The sequence below is a fragment of the Xenopus laevis genome, chromosome 1L (genome assembly GCF_017654675.1).
Source record: "Xenopus laevis strain J_2021 chromosome 1L, Xenopus_laevis_v10.1, whole genome shotgun sequence".
NCBI classification, from domain to species: Eukaryota; Metazoa; Chordata; class Amphibia; order Anura; family Pipidae; genus Xenopus; species Xenopus laevis.
Window position 1 is genome coordinate 119,750,499 of NC_054371.1, and position 18,868 is coordinate 119,769,366.

General features: G+C 37.1%; 1 protein-coding gene across 6 annotated transcripts in view; it reads right to left on the bottom strand.

The window, feature by feature from the left end:
* Positions 1-18,868, bottom strand: part of gne.L (glucosamine (UDP-N-acetyl)-2-epimerase/N-acetylmannosamine kinase L homeolog) — a 36,820-nt gene that overhangs the window by 7,533 nt on the left and 10,419 nt on the right. The window contains exons 1-9 of one of the 6 annotated variants that reach the window (XM_018256572.2): positions 9,973-10,070; positions 8,509-8,570; positions 5,436-5,638; positions 3,693-4,144; positions 2,996-3,148; positions 2,669-2,881; positions 1,495-1,582; positions 1,030-1,240; positions 273-402 (exon numbers count right to left, since the gene is read on the bottom strand). In XM_018256572.2, coding sequence (XP_018112061.1) covers positions 273-402; positions 1,030-1,240; positions 1,495-1,582; positions 2,669-2,881; positions 2,996-3,148; positions 3,693-4,144; positions 5,436-5,599 — 1,411 coding nt within the window. In that variant the 5' untranslated portion in view covers positions 5,600-5,638; positions 8,509-8,570; positions 9,973-10,070. The other 5 variants (XM_018256582.2, XM_018256567.2, XM_018256577.2 and 2 more) reach the window with 5 other exon arrangements.

Sequence of the window (18,868 nt, forward strand, 5' to 3'; positions counted from 1 at the left end):
ATTTTCATCCCAAAGTTCTACCAATGTGCTAGACTTACCATTTTCCAAAGTTTATTAATAAAACATTTTGGTTACAGGCTGTCTACAAATCTTAACCATGGCTCTAAAATGCAAGGCTCTATATCCATTATATTATACCAAAGATTCACAGTTGGCCACAGGGACACAAAGGAATAATTTGGATGTATCAGGTTTACACTGAAGATTATGTTATGAAATCATAGTATAGGAATGCCTAGCAGCATCACAATGATAAAATAAACATGGCTTACCCACTCCCAGAATCCTGCAGTTTAGATTAACAGCTTCAGCTGCAGCATCAATACACATTTTTAAAATTAGTTCTATTCTGTCCTCATATGTTTTAGGATTAGGCTGCACATACTTCTTTATTATTTCACCCTAGGGACAAGAGAAAATACTATATCATTTTAATTTGCTTATTTAAAAATAGGATATTTTGTTTGGCAATAAGAATATACAATAAAACAGCGCCCACAACAAACTGAAAACATGATGGAAAATTCACGCAAGCACATTGAGGGCAAAAAGGCTAGATTTACTCAGTAATAAAAGCCAAAAACACATTTACTAACGAAAAAGAGCATTCAAATACATTTTTTAACTCTTATTCATTTAAAAGGGCATCATACACTGGATATAGAGATAAACCCTGTCAGAACTTATTCCACCATTATTGCAAAATTGCCATCTATACAAAGAAATCGAAAACAATGAGAAACAGTTCAGTGAATAAAAGGAAAAAAGCCCCATTATCTGTGCGCTAGTAATCTATTTATCCACTTCACAAGGACCAAACATGGAAAAGATTCAATATCCTTGTTTGCCCTGTACAGTTCAAGAAATAACAAAAGCTAAAAGGTAGTTTGTGGATATGCTTATGCAGTATATTGCTTTATAAAAGTGATAAACACTCATAGCTCATAATTATTTAAACACAGCTCTTGGTGTATGCATAAGTCCAACATTAGCTAGCTATTCAGCCAAGAAAGGCTTGATGTTGCTTACCTTCATGCTGACAATGCCTATTCGTAGATTTGTCCCTCCAAGATCTACAGCCAAAGCACTTAAAGTTTCCAGAATGTGGTCAATATCTTGAGAGATGCTTTCTTTTACTGGAGGGAAACAGAACTTCTTTTGAAGGGGTTCATCAAGACTGACTGATTTCAAAAACTTCACAATCCGTGGGACGGCATTTCCATCACCATAGATCTTTGAACTGTAAATAAGACCAATTTTTTATTTTCAAGTTAAGCAACGCCAAAAAAACAAGTATATGAATGTACTTAGTTCTAAATGTATGTGCATAAAATTTAGGATTAAAGTTACTGATATTTCACACACAATGAGAGTTATAGTGTCTTCAACTAAATAAGTATTGAAGCTCACCTTGATTACACAGTAAATATGAAAATAGCCAACAGTACCCAGAATGTGAACTATTGCAGCACTGAATAAATGAGCAGTACTTACCAGGGATACCGCTTTCCAAACTGCAGCTGAAGTGCATGAATTATTTTATTTTGGGTATCTGCATCACGAACGTGAAGCACATTTTCACCTAAAGAAAAACACGTTTAGAGAATTTCATCTGAGTCAATATGTGGATAATTTGTATTGTGCAAAGAAGACAGTGCTTGAGCACGTAAGTGCAGTGTTACAAGCCCAATGTATTCAACTGCTGGCTGAGCTTGCACTGGTTTATTGGTTGCTGATTGCTCATCATAGCCAAGGTGCATATAATGCTTATCAAATAAAAATGTAAAGATCTCAACAGAAGCATGGTAATAAAAAAAAAAATATTATTACACAATACCCATTGTTACACCATACAACTTCATTCACTATTAAATAATTTTCCCGGCAAACTAATGATGGCCACATATTCAGCACAAGCCTCATATATTGTTACACTGAACACGGGCATATACAGGTATGGAACCTGTTATCCAGAATGCACAGTACCCAAGGATTTCAGGATTAGGGATTACCATACCTTAAGTCTACTGAAAAATCATTTAAGCATTCAGTAAACTCAAAGTATTAATTATATTTTAGTTGGCAACAAGTAAAAGGTACTGTTTTATTATGACAAAGTAAAAGTAAAAATTATTCTAATTATTAAAATGGAGTCTATAGAAGATGTCCTTCCTGTAATTTTGAACTTTCTGGAGAACAGGTTTCTGGATGGTGGATCCAACAGCTGTAGTATATTTTCCCCCTTTCAAACAAGTTAATTCCACTTTGTAATACAGTACAACTGGTGTTGCTATTCAGCAAACTGGGAAACAGTTTATCTCCCTGTTGGAGCGCATTTCAGAGCAGATAAACACTCATGTGCTGAAGTGTTCCCTAAGCATTCATTTCAAGAAGAAAGAATACATAAGGCTACGTTTCTGTAATGATTCTGGCATGGTTACTAACATTTATAATTGTAATAAATCATAGGATTCTAGTCCTCTAAGAAGTTCCCATATAGGTTATGTGCTAAAGCATTTGCTATATTTTTACCCTGGAAAAATAAGTCATATGCCCATTGCCGCTTTGTGTACAAGACTGATATTTCTTAATTACAACAAACTGACTCATATTTAAAACCACAGTGTTGATACATTTGCATTAATCCTTTGCAGAACATTCTTCATACCCGTTTCTCTTCCTGTCTGACGAGTTCCCAAATTGATGACTGGGGTGCCAAACGCCCCAGCTTCACGGACTCCGCAACTGCTATTTCCGATCATGCATCCGGCATGAGCCACTAATTGGGTGAACTGTTCAAATGGAACATGTTTCACAGCTCGAAAATTTGGGTGGTGCTCCACACCCTTTTTCCTCATTACTCGTACCATTTCTTTACTTCCTGTTTGGAAATAATCAAAAAAATACCCTCTGCTTTCATAAATAATATTTTTACAGTTTATCCTATTCAGATTATATAAATAGCAATGTCTTAAAGGCCATTCAAGTTACCCACCTGCATCAATGTTTGGAAAAAGTATTAGTGTTCTCTTGTTGAAGGAGAGAAGGGCATCCAATGTAAACTCAAACATCTTAATTGAATGTTTAATATCAGTCGTCACTGGGTGCTGCAAGGCCACAATATATTCCCTACTCTTGACATCATCACCTGATAAACAAATAGAAATAAGAAAAATTAAATGATGCCACAAACAACTTGCTAATTCTTCAGTACATCAATAGTAATGTTCCTTATTTAAGTAATTACATTAGTATTTTCTTTCTAATTTTAACATCATCTGCTGCAGCCCTATGTCAATCCCTTGTTTTGATTTACTTTAAATCCAAGATAACATATTACCAATTATTGCTACATTCTTAAGGTTTCAATTTTAGATTGTCCAACACTAGAGGGATATACTCAACTAGTTTAACATTAGCAGCTTGATACAAGAATCTAACTTTATGAAGACAGAGGCAATATTCTATTGGCATATTTAAATAACTGGCTCTAACTGCTAGATATAAGCTGGGGTTGATAAAAAGAATTATCAACGGTACAAGTCATAGCATTCATGAGAAAGCCATAACATGAGAAAAAAAACATTTATCCAGCAGAGAATGTTCTTATCAATGAAAAGAAATGTTTAACAAAGAAACTGTGACAAGAAATTATGCACCAAGTTAGTGTGCAGATTCTGAAACATACATACCGAGCCACATTTTTAGAACACTCATGTAGTCCTTATTTTTCACACTGAGAAGTTTGTCATAGGAGGGACATCCTGCTAAAAGGATTCTGTCATGGTCCTCACACATAGCAATCAGATGCTGTTCTGCACTTCGGGTGCAGCAGACATGGTAATGAGCCAGTTTGGTGATAGAGTGTCTGATAGAATCATCTATGGTACCACTGACTTCACCGCCTTCTATGTGAAGAATTCTAATGTTCATTAATGCAGCAGATGTTGCTAAGGCCAATGCATCAAATCGATCTCCATGGACAACAATTATGTCTGGATTCAAACGATTTAAAACATCCGGAAGCTTCACCAAAGCAAGGCCAACTGACTCGACCATTGAGGCTTCATCCTCTCCTCTAACAATCGTATGTAATCTTGCCTGAATATCGAAATCATCCTGCTCGATCATACGATAAGTATTGCTTAAAAAAAAAATAGAAAAGAACAGTTATTTTGATTACCCATAATGCTCCTAAGCCTCAACATTTAGAATACTATGCTTTCACAGATTCATTACAGGTATGGGATCCGTTATCAGGAAACCCATTATCCAGAAAGCTCAGAATTACGGAAAGGCTGTCTCGCATAGACTTCATTATAATAAAATAATCCACATTTTTAAAAATGATTTCCTTTTTGTCTGTAGCTTATTTGGCTTATTTAATGTTTACATGATTTTCTAGTAGACGTAAGGTATGAAGAGCCAAATTACAGAAATTACTTTATCCAGAAAACTCCAGGTCCTGAACATACTAGAGCATTCTACATAAGAGGTCCAAAGTATTCTAGATAACAGGTCACATCCCTGTATAACATTTACAGTAGGAATGCAGCGAATCCACTATTTTGGATTCGGCCGAACTCCCGAATCCTTCGCGAAAGATTCTGCCGAATACTGAACCTAACTAATTTGCATATGCAAATTAGTGGCGGGAAGGGGAAAACATTTTTACTTCCTTGTTTTGTGAAAAAGTCACGCAATTTCCCTCCTGCCCCTAATTTACATATGCAAATTCGGTTTCGGTACGGCTGGGCAGAAGGATTCGGCCAAATCCGAATCCGGCTGAAAAAGGCAGAATCCCAAACTGAACTGGATTCAGTGCATCCCTAATTTACAGCTAACTATAAGCTAACTACATTACTGCCACCATAAACAACATTATTGTCTCTTTCATATTTTTGTGGCTTCCAGCTGTATTATTAATAAATTAATAATATACATTAAGGGGCATATATATCAAAGTGTGGCATTAGAGCTCTTCACAGAAAAATTCACTTTTTATTCATTCCTATGGGATTTATAGAAGTGCAAATGGTGAACGCTAACTTTCACCCAGTGAGAAATACACTTCTAAAAATCCCATAGGAATGAATAGTGAGTGAGCGTTAATGTGGAAGCTCTAATTCTAATCTGTCCCTAGGTGTATGAAAAAAGTGTCAAATTACATATAAAAATGACCACAAAGGCGCATATCATAAAGTAGGAAACACAATATTCAGGCAAGTAAGAAAGATGTGTTTTAGTTCTCCATATTTTTGACACAAAACTCTGTACAAATGACATGCAGAAAGTATACCTTGCATACAGCGTAGACCAACGTTCCCACAATAGCTAATCACTAAAATTTACCAATCATCTGAGTTGGAGATTACGTTTTAAATTAAATACATACATAAACGCACACACATATAAAGAGCATTTGTATACCTTACCCATAGTCATCAATAAGGTGAGAGCCTATAACTACTACACTCAGTTCAAAGTGGTCCGGTTCTGCTTTTATGCCAAACATAATAGGGGCCAGTTTGGAGTAATCCGCTCGGTTACAAGTAGCAACACATACACGTAGCTTTCGTTGGTTAATGTTCTTTTCCATGGTTGCCTTTTGCCTTGACAAATTTTCAAAATAGAGTGCCTGGAAGATAAAACAACGTTCTCATGAGTATTATTGCCTTTAAGAACTTAATTGCATTTTATTTTTAAAACACCCCTGCCAAATCATGTTACCTTTCCAATATAATACCCTTTAGAGTGAATAACTGGCTTTCTGAAATATGCCTTTGTTTAGTCAAATAACCTCCCCACAGGGCAATGCCATTTGGGGCATTTGTTTTTCTGTAATTCATTGATTAGTGTACACGGTGAAAGGTCATACAGGAACATTTGCACATATTTACAGGAAACAATACAAACATTGATGCAGATATGGGATCTGTTATCCAGAATGATCGGGACCTGGGGTTTTCCGGATAATGGATCTTTCTGTACTCCGGATCTTCATACCTTACGTCTACTAGAAAATCATGTAAACATTAATACAACCCAATAGGCTGGTTTTCCTTACAATAAGGATTAAATATCTTAGTTTGGATCAAGTACAATGTACTGTTTTATTATTACAGAGAAAATTATTTTTTAAAAATATTTGTAATTCGGAGCTTTTAGGATAACAGATCCCATACCTGTACAACTTGGATACAGTGCTTTCAGCATTAGAGAGGGGGGTGGGTCCTCAAAATACAACATGGCCATGCAGAATACCAGACGAACTTTGGTGGCAACTCATTGTTTGTTATGTTGCTGTTTCACTACACCCCAATGTCACATAAAGACGACTATAAACAGTGTAACACTTTTTTTTTTCTCAGTTCCAGCTGGAAGAAATTATGGACAAGGGAGGAAATCTCAAAATAGGCACCAGACCGACAGCTTCCTGGGTTTTGTACACACAGAACAAACAGACAAAGACTTTTTTCACACCTCCTTTGGTAAACAAAGCTAAAAACGAGGGGATAAACCACAGATCGTTCACCAAAAGGTCATTGGCTGATTTGTCAATATTGTTTTAAATTTTTTTTTTACATTTATGGGCTATGGTACACAGGGCAATTTCAAGTGCTCTGTAAGCACCCCAAATCAGACGGGCACTTTCTAATGTATCCCTGCACTGTAGTTACAAACAGAACCCAATCTGTTAGTGGAACAGAGTCCTGAGCTATCTGAAGCCTCATGTTCATATTAGATTGTAAGCTCTATGGGGCAGGGACCTCCTTCTTATTGTGTCTTTTAGCTCATGCCACTTCATTTCTGTATATTTGTACTGTAATTAATTAATTACAGGTATGGGATCTGTTATCTGGAAACCTGTAATCCAGAAAGCTCCAGATTATGTCCGTCTACCATAGCCTCCATTATAAGCAAATAATTCTAAATCTTAAAAATAGTTGCTTTTGTCTTTGTAATAATAAAACAGTAACTTGTGCTTGATCCAAACTAAAATATAATAAATCCTTATTGGAAGCAAACCCAGCCTATTGGGTTTATTTTATGTTTAAATGATTCTTTAGTAGACTGAAGGTATGAAGATCCAAATTACAGAAAGATCCCTTATCCAGAAAACCACAGGTCCCAAACATTCTGGATAACAGGTCCCAGACCTGTACTATGCTTGCTACTTATCCATTATATATTATTATGCTTGTCCGCCCCAGGTGTATGTACTTTATTATTTTGTAAAATTGTTATTAATAAAGTTATACATACATGCATGCATAAACACTTCCATGGGTAAACTGTATTGAGAGCTGTTACTAGTATCAGCAGTCAGTGCCCCTATGAAAAGCAAATATGCAAATATATACTGGTTTTTCAACTTATTCAACAGCCGTATAACTTAACACATCAATGCTGCTTTTCTGGTATGCACTGGAATTTCCCACATATTGCCATCTCCTACAGAGTGAATGTGATCCTACAACTGTCATCCACAAGGACAAATTTAACAGGATGCTTACAATTTTGATATATATTAGGTGCAAGCTGAGAGAAATGATAAACCATAGGAAACACTTTGATGCACATGATGGATCATGTATTGATTTGGCTGGTAGGAAAGTATTCAAAAACAACCAAAAAATAAATGGCCCAAGCAATTATATATTTGCTATTGAACAACTATATATTATGTTAAACAAATTTATATTTATCACTTATCCAACAAAACATTGTTTCGTCCAAAAAATATTTTCTCAAAAATATCAATCTTTAAATCCATGAATAGTGCACAATAAGATCCTAAGGAAATACTAAACAAACAAAGCAAAACCAGCACTGGCTGCCACGCTGCCCACTACTGATTAAATTGGCAGCTTTATGGCAAAATAATGGGGCAAAATTACGGCATTTCTGACAGGTAAGGACTGCATTGGAGTGTGTATGCTGAGCAATCTATGGTTTCTAGTGTCACACTAATCAACGCAACCATGTTTTGTTGCTTGCCACACACAGTTACAATTGCAAAATGATGATCGGAATGGGTAGCTACAACGAAATTATTTGAAGGACAACAAATGGCAAAGGACCTCAGCACCAGTACACAAAATTTTGATCCTGATGAATTTGCCATACAAAATAGAAGACAAAAATTAACTTGTAAAAACAGTTCTTCTATTTACAAAAATATACTTACAAATACATATATCCTTGGCCTTTTTCTTATTTTATCAGCTAAAATTTCACCCCAAGACTTTAAGGCAAATGGCACATGTGCATTTTTCTCCACTGGTTTAACCGCCAAGCCACAGTCAGTGATCATACAGGGCTGATTTGGTTCCGTATATATGCAATTGTGCCTGTTTAAAATCCTAAACATGGGACAGCTCAAGTGACAGTCTTAAAGTTAATTTTGTCCAGCATGGCAGTTATTGCCAAGAGTCAACAAGATCATCTCAAAGTTGATACTAGCTTGCCTGTGTGGCCAAAAGGATCCAGATTCCCCTTGCTTACCTTCAGTTCAAACAGTGACTGGCAAGTTCCAAACTGTCTGTGGAAGCAGCCTCGGGCAGTGGCTTTAAAGGAGAAACAAACCCTTTATTAAAAAAAAAAAAGCCCTCCTCCCCTCCCTCCCAGCTTAGCTGCTACCCTGTGCAAATTCCCCTAACTTTTTACTTACCCCTTGCATTGCCAGATACTTCCTGGCTAAATACAGAAGGCTCTGATATTGGCACAAGCACAGTATACCTACGGTTGCCACCTGGCTGGTATTTTACTGGCCTGGCCGGTAAAAATTATGCTTGATGTTATTAAAGGAGAAGGAAAGGCTAAAATTAAGTAAGCTTTATCAGAAAGGTTTGTATAAATACACCAGTAAACCCTCAAAGTAATGTTGCTCTGAGTCCTCTGTCAAAAGAAACACATCATTTCTTTCCTTCTATTGTGTACACATGGGCTTCTGTATCAGACTTCCTGTTTTCAGCTTAAACCTCCAAGGCAGGGCTTGAGCATGCTCATTTTGCTCCTCTCCCCACCCACCTCCTCCCTTCCCTGCTGTAATCTGAGCTCAGAGCTGTAAGTGAGCAGGGAGAGACTCAGGCAGGAAGTGATGTCACACCAAGCTAATATGGCAGTTTCTATCCTAAACAAACAGAGACTGTCTAGAGCTGTTTACTCAGGGATGGTAAAGCATTCAGCAGAATAAATATAACGTTCTAGCTTGCACTATTGTGGCTAATCTGTTGCCAATAAACTGTCTTGGAGCTTTCCTTCTCCTTTAATAGGTAAAAAAAAGATAAATATATAGGAAAAGGTGGCAAACTGGATCTTTATGTGCTGATCAAGCCTGGGGGTTATGTCTGAGGCCCAAAATACAGTCCTGAAAGGGGAAATATGTCCTCCTCCCAGTGAGCTACAAAACTCTTGAAAATGGAAAGAAATTCTTGTACCTAAATATAGATGAGAATGTTTTCTAATGGTAGGTTTGCCACCTGGCTGATGAAATGATCCTTGATGCCAATGTTATATATAACAATATAGGAAGACTATTTTACCCCAAAATGTTAAAAAAAAAAATGAAAGTTTTTTCTACCAGCAGCCACTACTAATGTAAGGCAATCCTAGAAAGAAAAAAAAAAAGAATGAGACTTCCCCTCTCCCCTCAGTGCAGCCATCAAGGTGGTACAGTCGTCCTGGGCCCCGTGGATTATGGGTCTATAGGACTTACTTGGACTAATGCCCCTGCTGTCAGTGCGCTACAGAACTCGCAAGGGAGGGCGGTTGCTATGGTAGCAGCATCTTTCCGCTACACTGCTTTCTGTACAGCTCGTTTTTAAGCACACTTTTCTGGTACAGCAGCATGAGGATCGGATAGGCAGCAGAAGTCCAAATTCCACTAATTAACGTAAATACACAGTGCCCACCAGACAGTCCCGCTTTTCCTAAACCAGCCCGCAGTCCCGCCGCATCACTACTTACACCCTCCGCAATGCTGTTAACTGCAAGCTCTCTTTCAGAAAATCCCGACGCCGCAAGCCTCATTACGCGAGACTGGCGTCAAAACTACGTGAAAACGCAATGACGCATAATCTAGCTACTTTGTGCGAGCAACTAGCAGGGAGCGGCTCGTATGCTTCAGTCGGTCCAATGACAATGTGGCTTTCCTCTGCACGCACCTCCCACTTTTGTGAGAGAAAAAAATATATAGTTTGTTTCCTGTTAGTTACCCATTATGCACTACGCCACCTGCGTTTTCAGTGTTTCTTCTGCGTCTTTTATAATTGTACCAAACTGGGGAACTGAAAAAATACATTTTCGTGGCTCCCAATAGTATCTTCCGCCCTCAAAGCTTTGTAAACTGGGGCCGGCTGAAATGAAGTCATCTTTTTTTAGTGTTTTTATGCTTTGAGGGTCGTAGTATTTTTGTAGCAAACAAGGGGCGCATGGAGGGCCAATTTAGGAGACGACTATGGGTGAAAGTTAGAAAGTAATCTCTTTGTTAACTCTGGTCCTAACTGTTCTGCAGCAGAAAGTTCCAGCCCCCCCCCCCCCCCAAAGGGCGTTGGTGAAGACCAGTGTTGGCATGGGTTTCCCTTGTTTCACAACAGAGGAGTTAAACCACAGTTACTTTCATCCGCGGTTACCTATAAAAACACACTCCAATATTTTGAATTCTGGTCCAGTGTTTCATTAAAGACAGGGACAATATTTTGCACAATTTTTAGGGACTGTGGACTAATTTAGGAAAATCTAATGGCTACCAACATTGATTGTTAGTTTTTAGGTTTATTTACCAGTGGTGTCAGGTTCCCACATGTTTTCTGGTTGCCATTACTACCTGCCACCATCTAGGGTTGCCACCTGGCCGGTATTTTAAAAATGTTGTTTGATGCCAATGTTATCTATAGGGAAAAACCAATAAAATATAAGATGGCCGGTATTTTTTTTCCAGAAAAGGTGGCAACCATACCACTATCAGAGCTTCCTCTACCAACTTGAACAAAAAGGAAAGAGTTTTTGTTTAAACTAGGGCCTCAAAAGAAATGCACCCTTGGCAGGGCTGGGTTTCAGGATGAGAAGGTGCCTGATGGTCACACACCTCCCTCCTAGATTAGTGCAGGACATGGAAGTTTTATTGCACCAATCCAAGTGAATAAAAACATAGAAAAAAAGTGCAAGGCGACAAACACTGAGGTAAAATAAATTATGCTAAAAAGAAGTGGCGGTGTACAGCTCAAACATATTGGCCAGAGCTTTATAAAAATTTTGTAGGGAACCTGTGATATAATATGGCAGCCCTGATCCCCCTAAGCTATTAGCAGCCCCCAACCCCTCCAGCCTGAATGTAATTAATGGGTTGGAGGCAACAAGTGGACCTACGAAAGGTCCTAATTATATGTGTGCCCTTGGGGGTGGGGGGCAGGTTCAGGGAAGTGGGAGCCTAATGGTCACATATCTCACTTCTGGATTAGTGCCCAAACTGGAGGTTTATTGCATCAGAGCCTAAGAGTGCTAAAAAAGTGAAAATGCTATAGTGAATTCAGGAGTTTAAAAATAAATATAATGATCTAAAAAGTGGCTTTGTGCAGCCCCCAACCTATCTGGAATGTAAAAATTTGCCTTACCACTGTTGGCAAAATATTGGTAAAAGAGCATAGTGCTGCATAAAGTCCGAAAAGTGCCGTAGGACATAGGTGAACGGTGCAATCCTGTGAATTCAGGCACCCCTGAAGTGGAGAGCAAAAAAGCAATAGAGCGAAACATCAGATTTTTTTGGTACAATTTAACCTATTTTTATAGGGTGTGCCAGTCTGATAATATTATGTATATACATGTGCGTTTCTGTAGTAAGATGTTTTCTAATGATTTTGATTTGCTGAAGGCATGCTGGGAGAATTCTCTGCATACTGGGAGAACAAAGGCTGTTGCTCCATACTCTCAGAAACATTGCACAGATGTGGCCCTAAGGCATGTAAAACACAATTACACGGTTGCACTAGTCACCCTGTTATTGTTGACTACTCAGGATATAAGATTAGTTTTAAAGGGGTAGTTCACCTTTGTGTAAGTTTTACTATGTTATCAAATGGCCTGTCTGGCTTTCATTCTATATTTTTGTATAGTTTTCATCATTCCTTTTCTGTCTTTTTCCAGCTTTGAAATGGGGGGGGGGGGGGTCACAATGGCAGCCAAAAAACAACTGCTCTAAGAGACAACAATTTTATTGTTGCTGCTACTTATTATCACTTATTTTTGTATTCAGGCACCCTAATCTGTACTCCAGTCTCTCATTCAAGCCACTACCTGCTTGCTATTGTAAATTGGACCCTAGTAAATAGATAGCTGCTGAAATTACAAATTGGGGAGTTGCTACACAAAAAGCTAAATAATCCAAAAGCAACATAAAACCAACTGCAAATTAGCTCAGAATATCACATAAATCCGTAAGCATAAGCACAAAGTCAGAGGTTAAAATGTCAGTTATTTGCAATATTCTACAAAAAATATTCTTAAATATTCCTCACATAAACACTGTAAACTGTAAAGGCCTTGGGAAGAATTTATTGGTGAACTTTTTTGAGAACTGTATTTTGCCCAATAAATAAAATTTATTAATTCGATTGACTAGTGACAAAATCAGACTGCTTTAATAAAATTAGTAACAAGCAACATTCCGGTGGTGGTTCTCGTATAAGCCTGCGGGACAGAAATCAACTTGAATCTGCAAGGGTCTTATCTTGCAAAAATGGACAAGTTTTTTTTTTCTTAAACCTGATATTATTACCAACAAAACGAATGATGGTTTATATTGTTGCTTTTTCTCATCTATGTCAATTCCCCAACTCAACTTCCTGTTGTCTTGTGCCTATTCATCCCTTTTCAAATTTGCTTATTGTCCCTTCTCACAAATTCACAAATGCTAAATTGGTGAGAAGAGACAATACACACATTTGCTTAGGATGTAGAACACCTTTATGCGGCACATAGTCCTCAAAGGACAAAAGAAAATACAATGTACTCTCTAATGCAGTTGCTTCTTTCTCTACTTCCCCCTTCCCATGTTTTGCTTTCCTTTGTGCCCTGATACTTGTTCATTCCCATTGATGTCACTTATCCACTTCCATTTAGAGACTGACCTCATTGTGATTCTATGGCACACAAGGCCTCTATATAGTTCAGCAAAGTCAGATAGACTAATTATATTAACATGTATTTTTCTTCTGCTCAGTGCTTGTGCTCCCCACATCTTAGCACTCTTCATTGTGCTCCCTTTCCTACTCAACTGACCACCCTTTCACATTTGATGTCACTACTGATGCAAGGGCCACAAGGTGTCACATTATATCTGTTAGAGCTAATGTTACAACAAAACCTTGTCCCCTGTATAGTTTACAATCTAAGTGTGCATTGCAACACAGCAACAGCTGAAAATATTTTTATAATATTTGCCTGATAAGCTGCAAAACTGATATAACTTTTACAACCCACAAAGCAAATACAACTAGGAACTTGAGTTACCTGCATGCCTAATTTTGGTTCTGTACATTACCACAATTAATTTTAAATGAACAAAGATGCATTTGAACTGCAGTCATCTTTAATTCAGTGGGTTGAACAAAAAGATTGCAAAAAAATGTGAGGAACTAAAGCCTTTTTTTCAACACAATCACTGAAAAAAAACTGAAAATAAAATGTTCATTTCTAATACTTGGTTGAAAACCCTTTACTGGCAAGACAGCCTGAAGTCTTGAACTCATGGACATCACTAGATTCTGGGTTTCCTCCTTTTTAATGCTCTGCCAGGCCTTTACTGCAGCGGCTTTCAGTTGCTGTTTGTTTGTGGGCCTTTCTGTATGAAGTTTAGTCTTCAACAAGTGAAACACATGCTAGGTTCAGATCAGGTGACTGACTTGGCCATTCAAGAATAATCCCCCTTTTTGCTTTAATAAACTCCTGGATTTCTTCGGCTGTATGTTTTAGGTCATTGACCATCTGTTTTATGAAATGCCTCCCAATCAATGTGACTTTGAGCAGACAGTGTCTCTGAACACCTCAGAATTCATTCACTGCTTCTGTCCTGTGTCACATCATGGATAAACACTAGTGTCCCGGTGCCACTGGCAGCCATGCACACCCAAGCCATCACACTGCCTCCGCCATGTTTTATAGATGATGTGGTATGCTTTTGATCATGAGCTGTTCCACGCCTTCTCCATACTTTTTTCTTGCCATCATTCTGGTAGAAGTTGATCTTGGTTTCAGCTGTCCAAAGAACTTTTTTTCTCAGAACTGTGCTGGCTTTTTTAGATGTTTTATAGCAAAGTCTAATATAGCCTTTCTATTCTTGATGCTTATGAGTCTCTTGCACCTTGCAGTATTTACTTTCATGCAGTCTTCTCTTTATGGTAGACTTGGATATCGATACGCCTACCTCCTGGAGAGTGTTGTTCACTTGTTTGGCTGTTGTGTAGAGGTTTCTCTTCACCATGGAAATGATTCTGTGATCATCCACCACTGTTGTCTTCTGTGGACATCCAGCTATTTTTGCATTGCTGAGTTTACCAGTGCTTTCTTTCTTTCTCAGGATGTACCAAACTGTAGATTTCGACACTCCTAATATTGTAGCAATTTCTGGGATGAGTTTTTTCTGTTTTTGCAGCTTAAGGATGGCTTGTTTTACCTGCATGGAGAGCTCCTTTGGCCGCATGTTGTCTGTTCACAGCAAAATCTTCCACATACAAGCACCCCCCTCAAATCAACTCCAGGGCTTTTATCTCCTTCATGGTTATGACATAACAAAGTAATTGCCCACACCTGCCCATGAAATAGCCTTTGAGTCAATTGTCCAATTACTTTTGAACCCCTGGTCCAATTACTTTTGAGCCCCTGAAATTAAGTGATTGTTTTAAAAGAAGGCTTTATTTCCTCACATTTTTATGCAATCTTTTTGTTTGACCCACTGAATTAAAGCTGAAAGTCTGCAGTTCAACTGCATCTGAGTTGTTTCATTTAAAATTCACTGTGGTAGTGTACAGAACCAGAATTAGAAAAAAAAGCTATCTGTCCAAATATTTATGGACCTATTTAACTGTATATATAGATATAAGATATCTATAGTCCAAAAGGAGGAGCACTCATACAAAAATATATTGCCTGCCAGAGTGCTGATAACTAATAATGTAATAGTCCCGCAATATGCAGCACTCAACAAGTCTTGTGCAAACAAAAATACGTTTTTTTGATTAAGTAGAACTGACTGGAACATTTCTCAAGAAAAGACAACAAACATTTTTATTGTATTCCCTTGTGAAAGGTCACAGTCAGTGACCGAAACAACGGGTTTGTAAATTTAATAAAAAAGCCTTATTTTTGTTTGAACAAGACTTGTTGAGTGCTGTACTATATGTAGTTATTGTATATATGTACTGTATATGTACAAAATACATAATTCACATGTATACTATATCACCATAGAAAAGTACCTAGCTTCTTAGAGGCAGTGGCATAGAGAGAAACATCAGTGCAAAAGATAGATTGACTTCTTCAAATCCTCCATCAAGATTACATTTGTTAGGGTTTCATCCAATGTAGGATCTCCTTTTCCAAGTTCTTGAGAATACAGTGAATTTCAAGTTTTCCATCATTTTGTGGTGCCACCAATTTAGAATACATAATGCATTTCCCCGATTTTACATTTTTCTGGATTTTAAACCATTTTCCACCCCCTGGAAAATGCAAAATGCGGGTACTTGACATAGGCAGTTTAGTAAAGACCTAAATTACAACCAGAGTTTGTTATTGGAAACATAATATCACATTACAAAGTTTTTGCCTCAAAGAGCAACCTCTTTAGATCATATTGGTTTAAAACCGAGGAATGCCTCAGCCTTTTCTTAAACAACTACAGACAAGTGCTGACACTTAAAATAATTACTGGGTTCAATGCTCCTTTAACAGAAGATTTTTGTACTACAGATAATACAAGGATTAGTCAAAAGGATTTGCTTTTTAAACCTAATACTGTGTTTATACTAACAGTCGGTTTAACCTACTAATTTATGGTAATCTCCAAAAATTCCTAAATACCAGTTTTTTATGGGTATACTCCTATACTCCTTACTTTTTCAAATCCATTGTTTTTTTTTTCTTTTCTTTATTATTTTACTTATTAATTTATTTAATTATTAATTAACATCTTAAACCACCTATTCTTTCAGGGATCAGGGAAGGCTTGGATAGTGATAACTATTGATTTAATTTGAATGTGATCAACTCAGATTAAATTGATAGTTATTACTATCCAAGCCTTCACAGACCCCCAATTGAATAAGTGGTTTGAGATGTCAGTGTTTATAAACGGAAATGGGCAAGCAATGGGTTGTCTTTACAGTGAATTAGATATTTATCGTTATTCATCAAATTAAATTTCCTTACCTCCCTAGGTTGTCTATGAGAATGATATCCTGAATAAGTAATTTTTTGTCTGAAAAAAATTCACTTACAAAAGATAATAATTGGGGGAGGGAGAATTAGCAGGGATTTCATGCCAGAAGTTAAATACGTGTGGGGCAAAAATGCATATGATTGGCCTTGGTGAATGCATGAACGCAACTATGACCCCATTACTTCATCACATGAATCTGCTTTGTATGCACCAGATAGCATTTTTAATGGCAGTGATTGATGTTTCAAAGGTGGTCTCACAGTATGTGGGCTGATGTGGTTACAGCTAGCTTGTCTATAAGCTGAGGAATCACTTATATTATTGAGAAGATGAGCTCTTGTCTGTGACCACATCACACCATGTGCTTTAAGATAACGTGTTTTAAAACACATTCCATAGCAGTGCAATAACATGAATCAACAAATTTCTGTTATTTCAGTAAGCAAATAAAGGTCAAATTCTCATCATATTGTACCCGTCTTACAAACCTGTTCATAATCTTCAAAATTTGGGGGTTGTTTCTACTGCAGCAATGTCAGTACTTTCCAATTGCCATTTGCTATTGGCTGACTTAATACCCCTTCCAAGTTTCCTCAAGGGGGTCGGCATACATTATAACTGCTGCTGGAAAAGGTGGAAATAATAACACGGTATTTTGTGATATAATTATGGCACATATGACCGTTTTGTGTGTGGCGTTCAGCCAGGAGTGTTGTTCTTGCATAGCTCCAAACATTTAAATATAACAATCTGGGACATTTTAGGACATACCCGACCCTAATCTGCCCCTGCCATGCCCAGGTACACCCTGACTTGAAAACTGAAATTAATGGTAGCAATAGATGAGGGACTCATAACAATTCTGACCCATTTGATAATAAAGAAGATTGCAACAAACTGCTGAACTACTTTTAACTACTTTTTACTCTTTATCTACCAGATATACAGTATATATAGTACTAGTTAGGTTAAAATGACACATAAAATCAAACGTGAATGTCTCACAGTTATTGATAAGGCCTTACATAGTATTCTTTTTACTGCAGGATCTCTCAATCTTACATTCACTGGAACAGTAACACCAACCAAAGCAAGTGTTTGCTGTAAAGCAAATACCTACATGCTGCAATCTACAATCTTCTGTTTTAGTCTTATCCATTCAGAGAACCTTATTCCTATACCCTTCTGATTTATGCACGTGGTCTTTCCCCAACTTTAAATATTGGGTAACAATGTTCTTTTTGGATAGCAGTGTTTTTCTCCTTGAAACCCTGCCATACAATAAAGTTACTTAGACCTTAGCCTGGGGTTCTTTGAGACTTCACTGAGTTTTACACACCTTTACTCTCTTCTTGTGATCTTTATTGGTCAATCAAGAAGCAACAAGTTTAAGGCCCTCTGTCAATCTAACCAGATATTTGTATTATTACAGGTCAGGTTCTGCAAGTATTGATTTAAATCAGTGGAGAATCCTTAGTTTCCAAGTATTTTTTATTCCATGTTGAAACTTGTTCAACTGTTTAATAGGGGGCACAACATCCACAATTTGGGTGGAGGATAAGCTCCCTCTGGCTTGTTTTTTATTTTAACAGGACATAACCTCTACAATCTAGTTGAATGGGCCTCCATGTAAGACAAGTTTAGAAATATCAGCAAGGGAGACATTATCTTAGCTAAATGTTTATCATTTCTAAGTAGAGATAAATCAATTTTACACAATGCCATATACAATAAACACAGTGTTATTCTTACAGTGCCTGCACATCAACATTTGAACATTTGGAACTTACTTCAGGACAGAAGCAATATATCCTACTTTACTACTAGCGTCTATAATTTACATATACATAATATTCCGAAAAATATCATAGTATCCTATTGTAATTAAGAAACACATTTGATATTTAAAGAGAAACACATTTCCAAATACAGGTATGGAATCTATTATATGGAATGCACAGTTTCCAGTTTTTTTTCTGTATTTTGTTTTTGTATTTGATCATTGTGCCTATCAAAAACTTTTCAACATAAATTCATTAGGATTATGGTACCATTAATAAAGATTTATGCAGCTTTTCTATCATCAAGAATAAAGAATGTTTTTTAAATTATTATGACTGATAAAATAAACAATTAAATATGATTAGAACAATTTGGGTACAATGGATTATATTTGAGATGGCATTCCCATTATTAAGAGCTTTCTGGATATGAGGTTTCTGAATATGATACAGGCTTACAATTTTTTTTTATATATTTACAAAAATTTGCATTTTAAGCACACTAGCATAAAGTGGCATTGTTTAGCATTACTAACACTAACTGTCTTTATTTTAATGGAAACTTGAACTTGAAAGTATTTTTTCCCCATATGTAGAGGTTTCAGTTATAGAACTGGACAACACAAGCTAGGTGTGGGGATTGGACAGT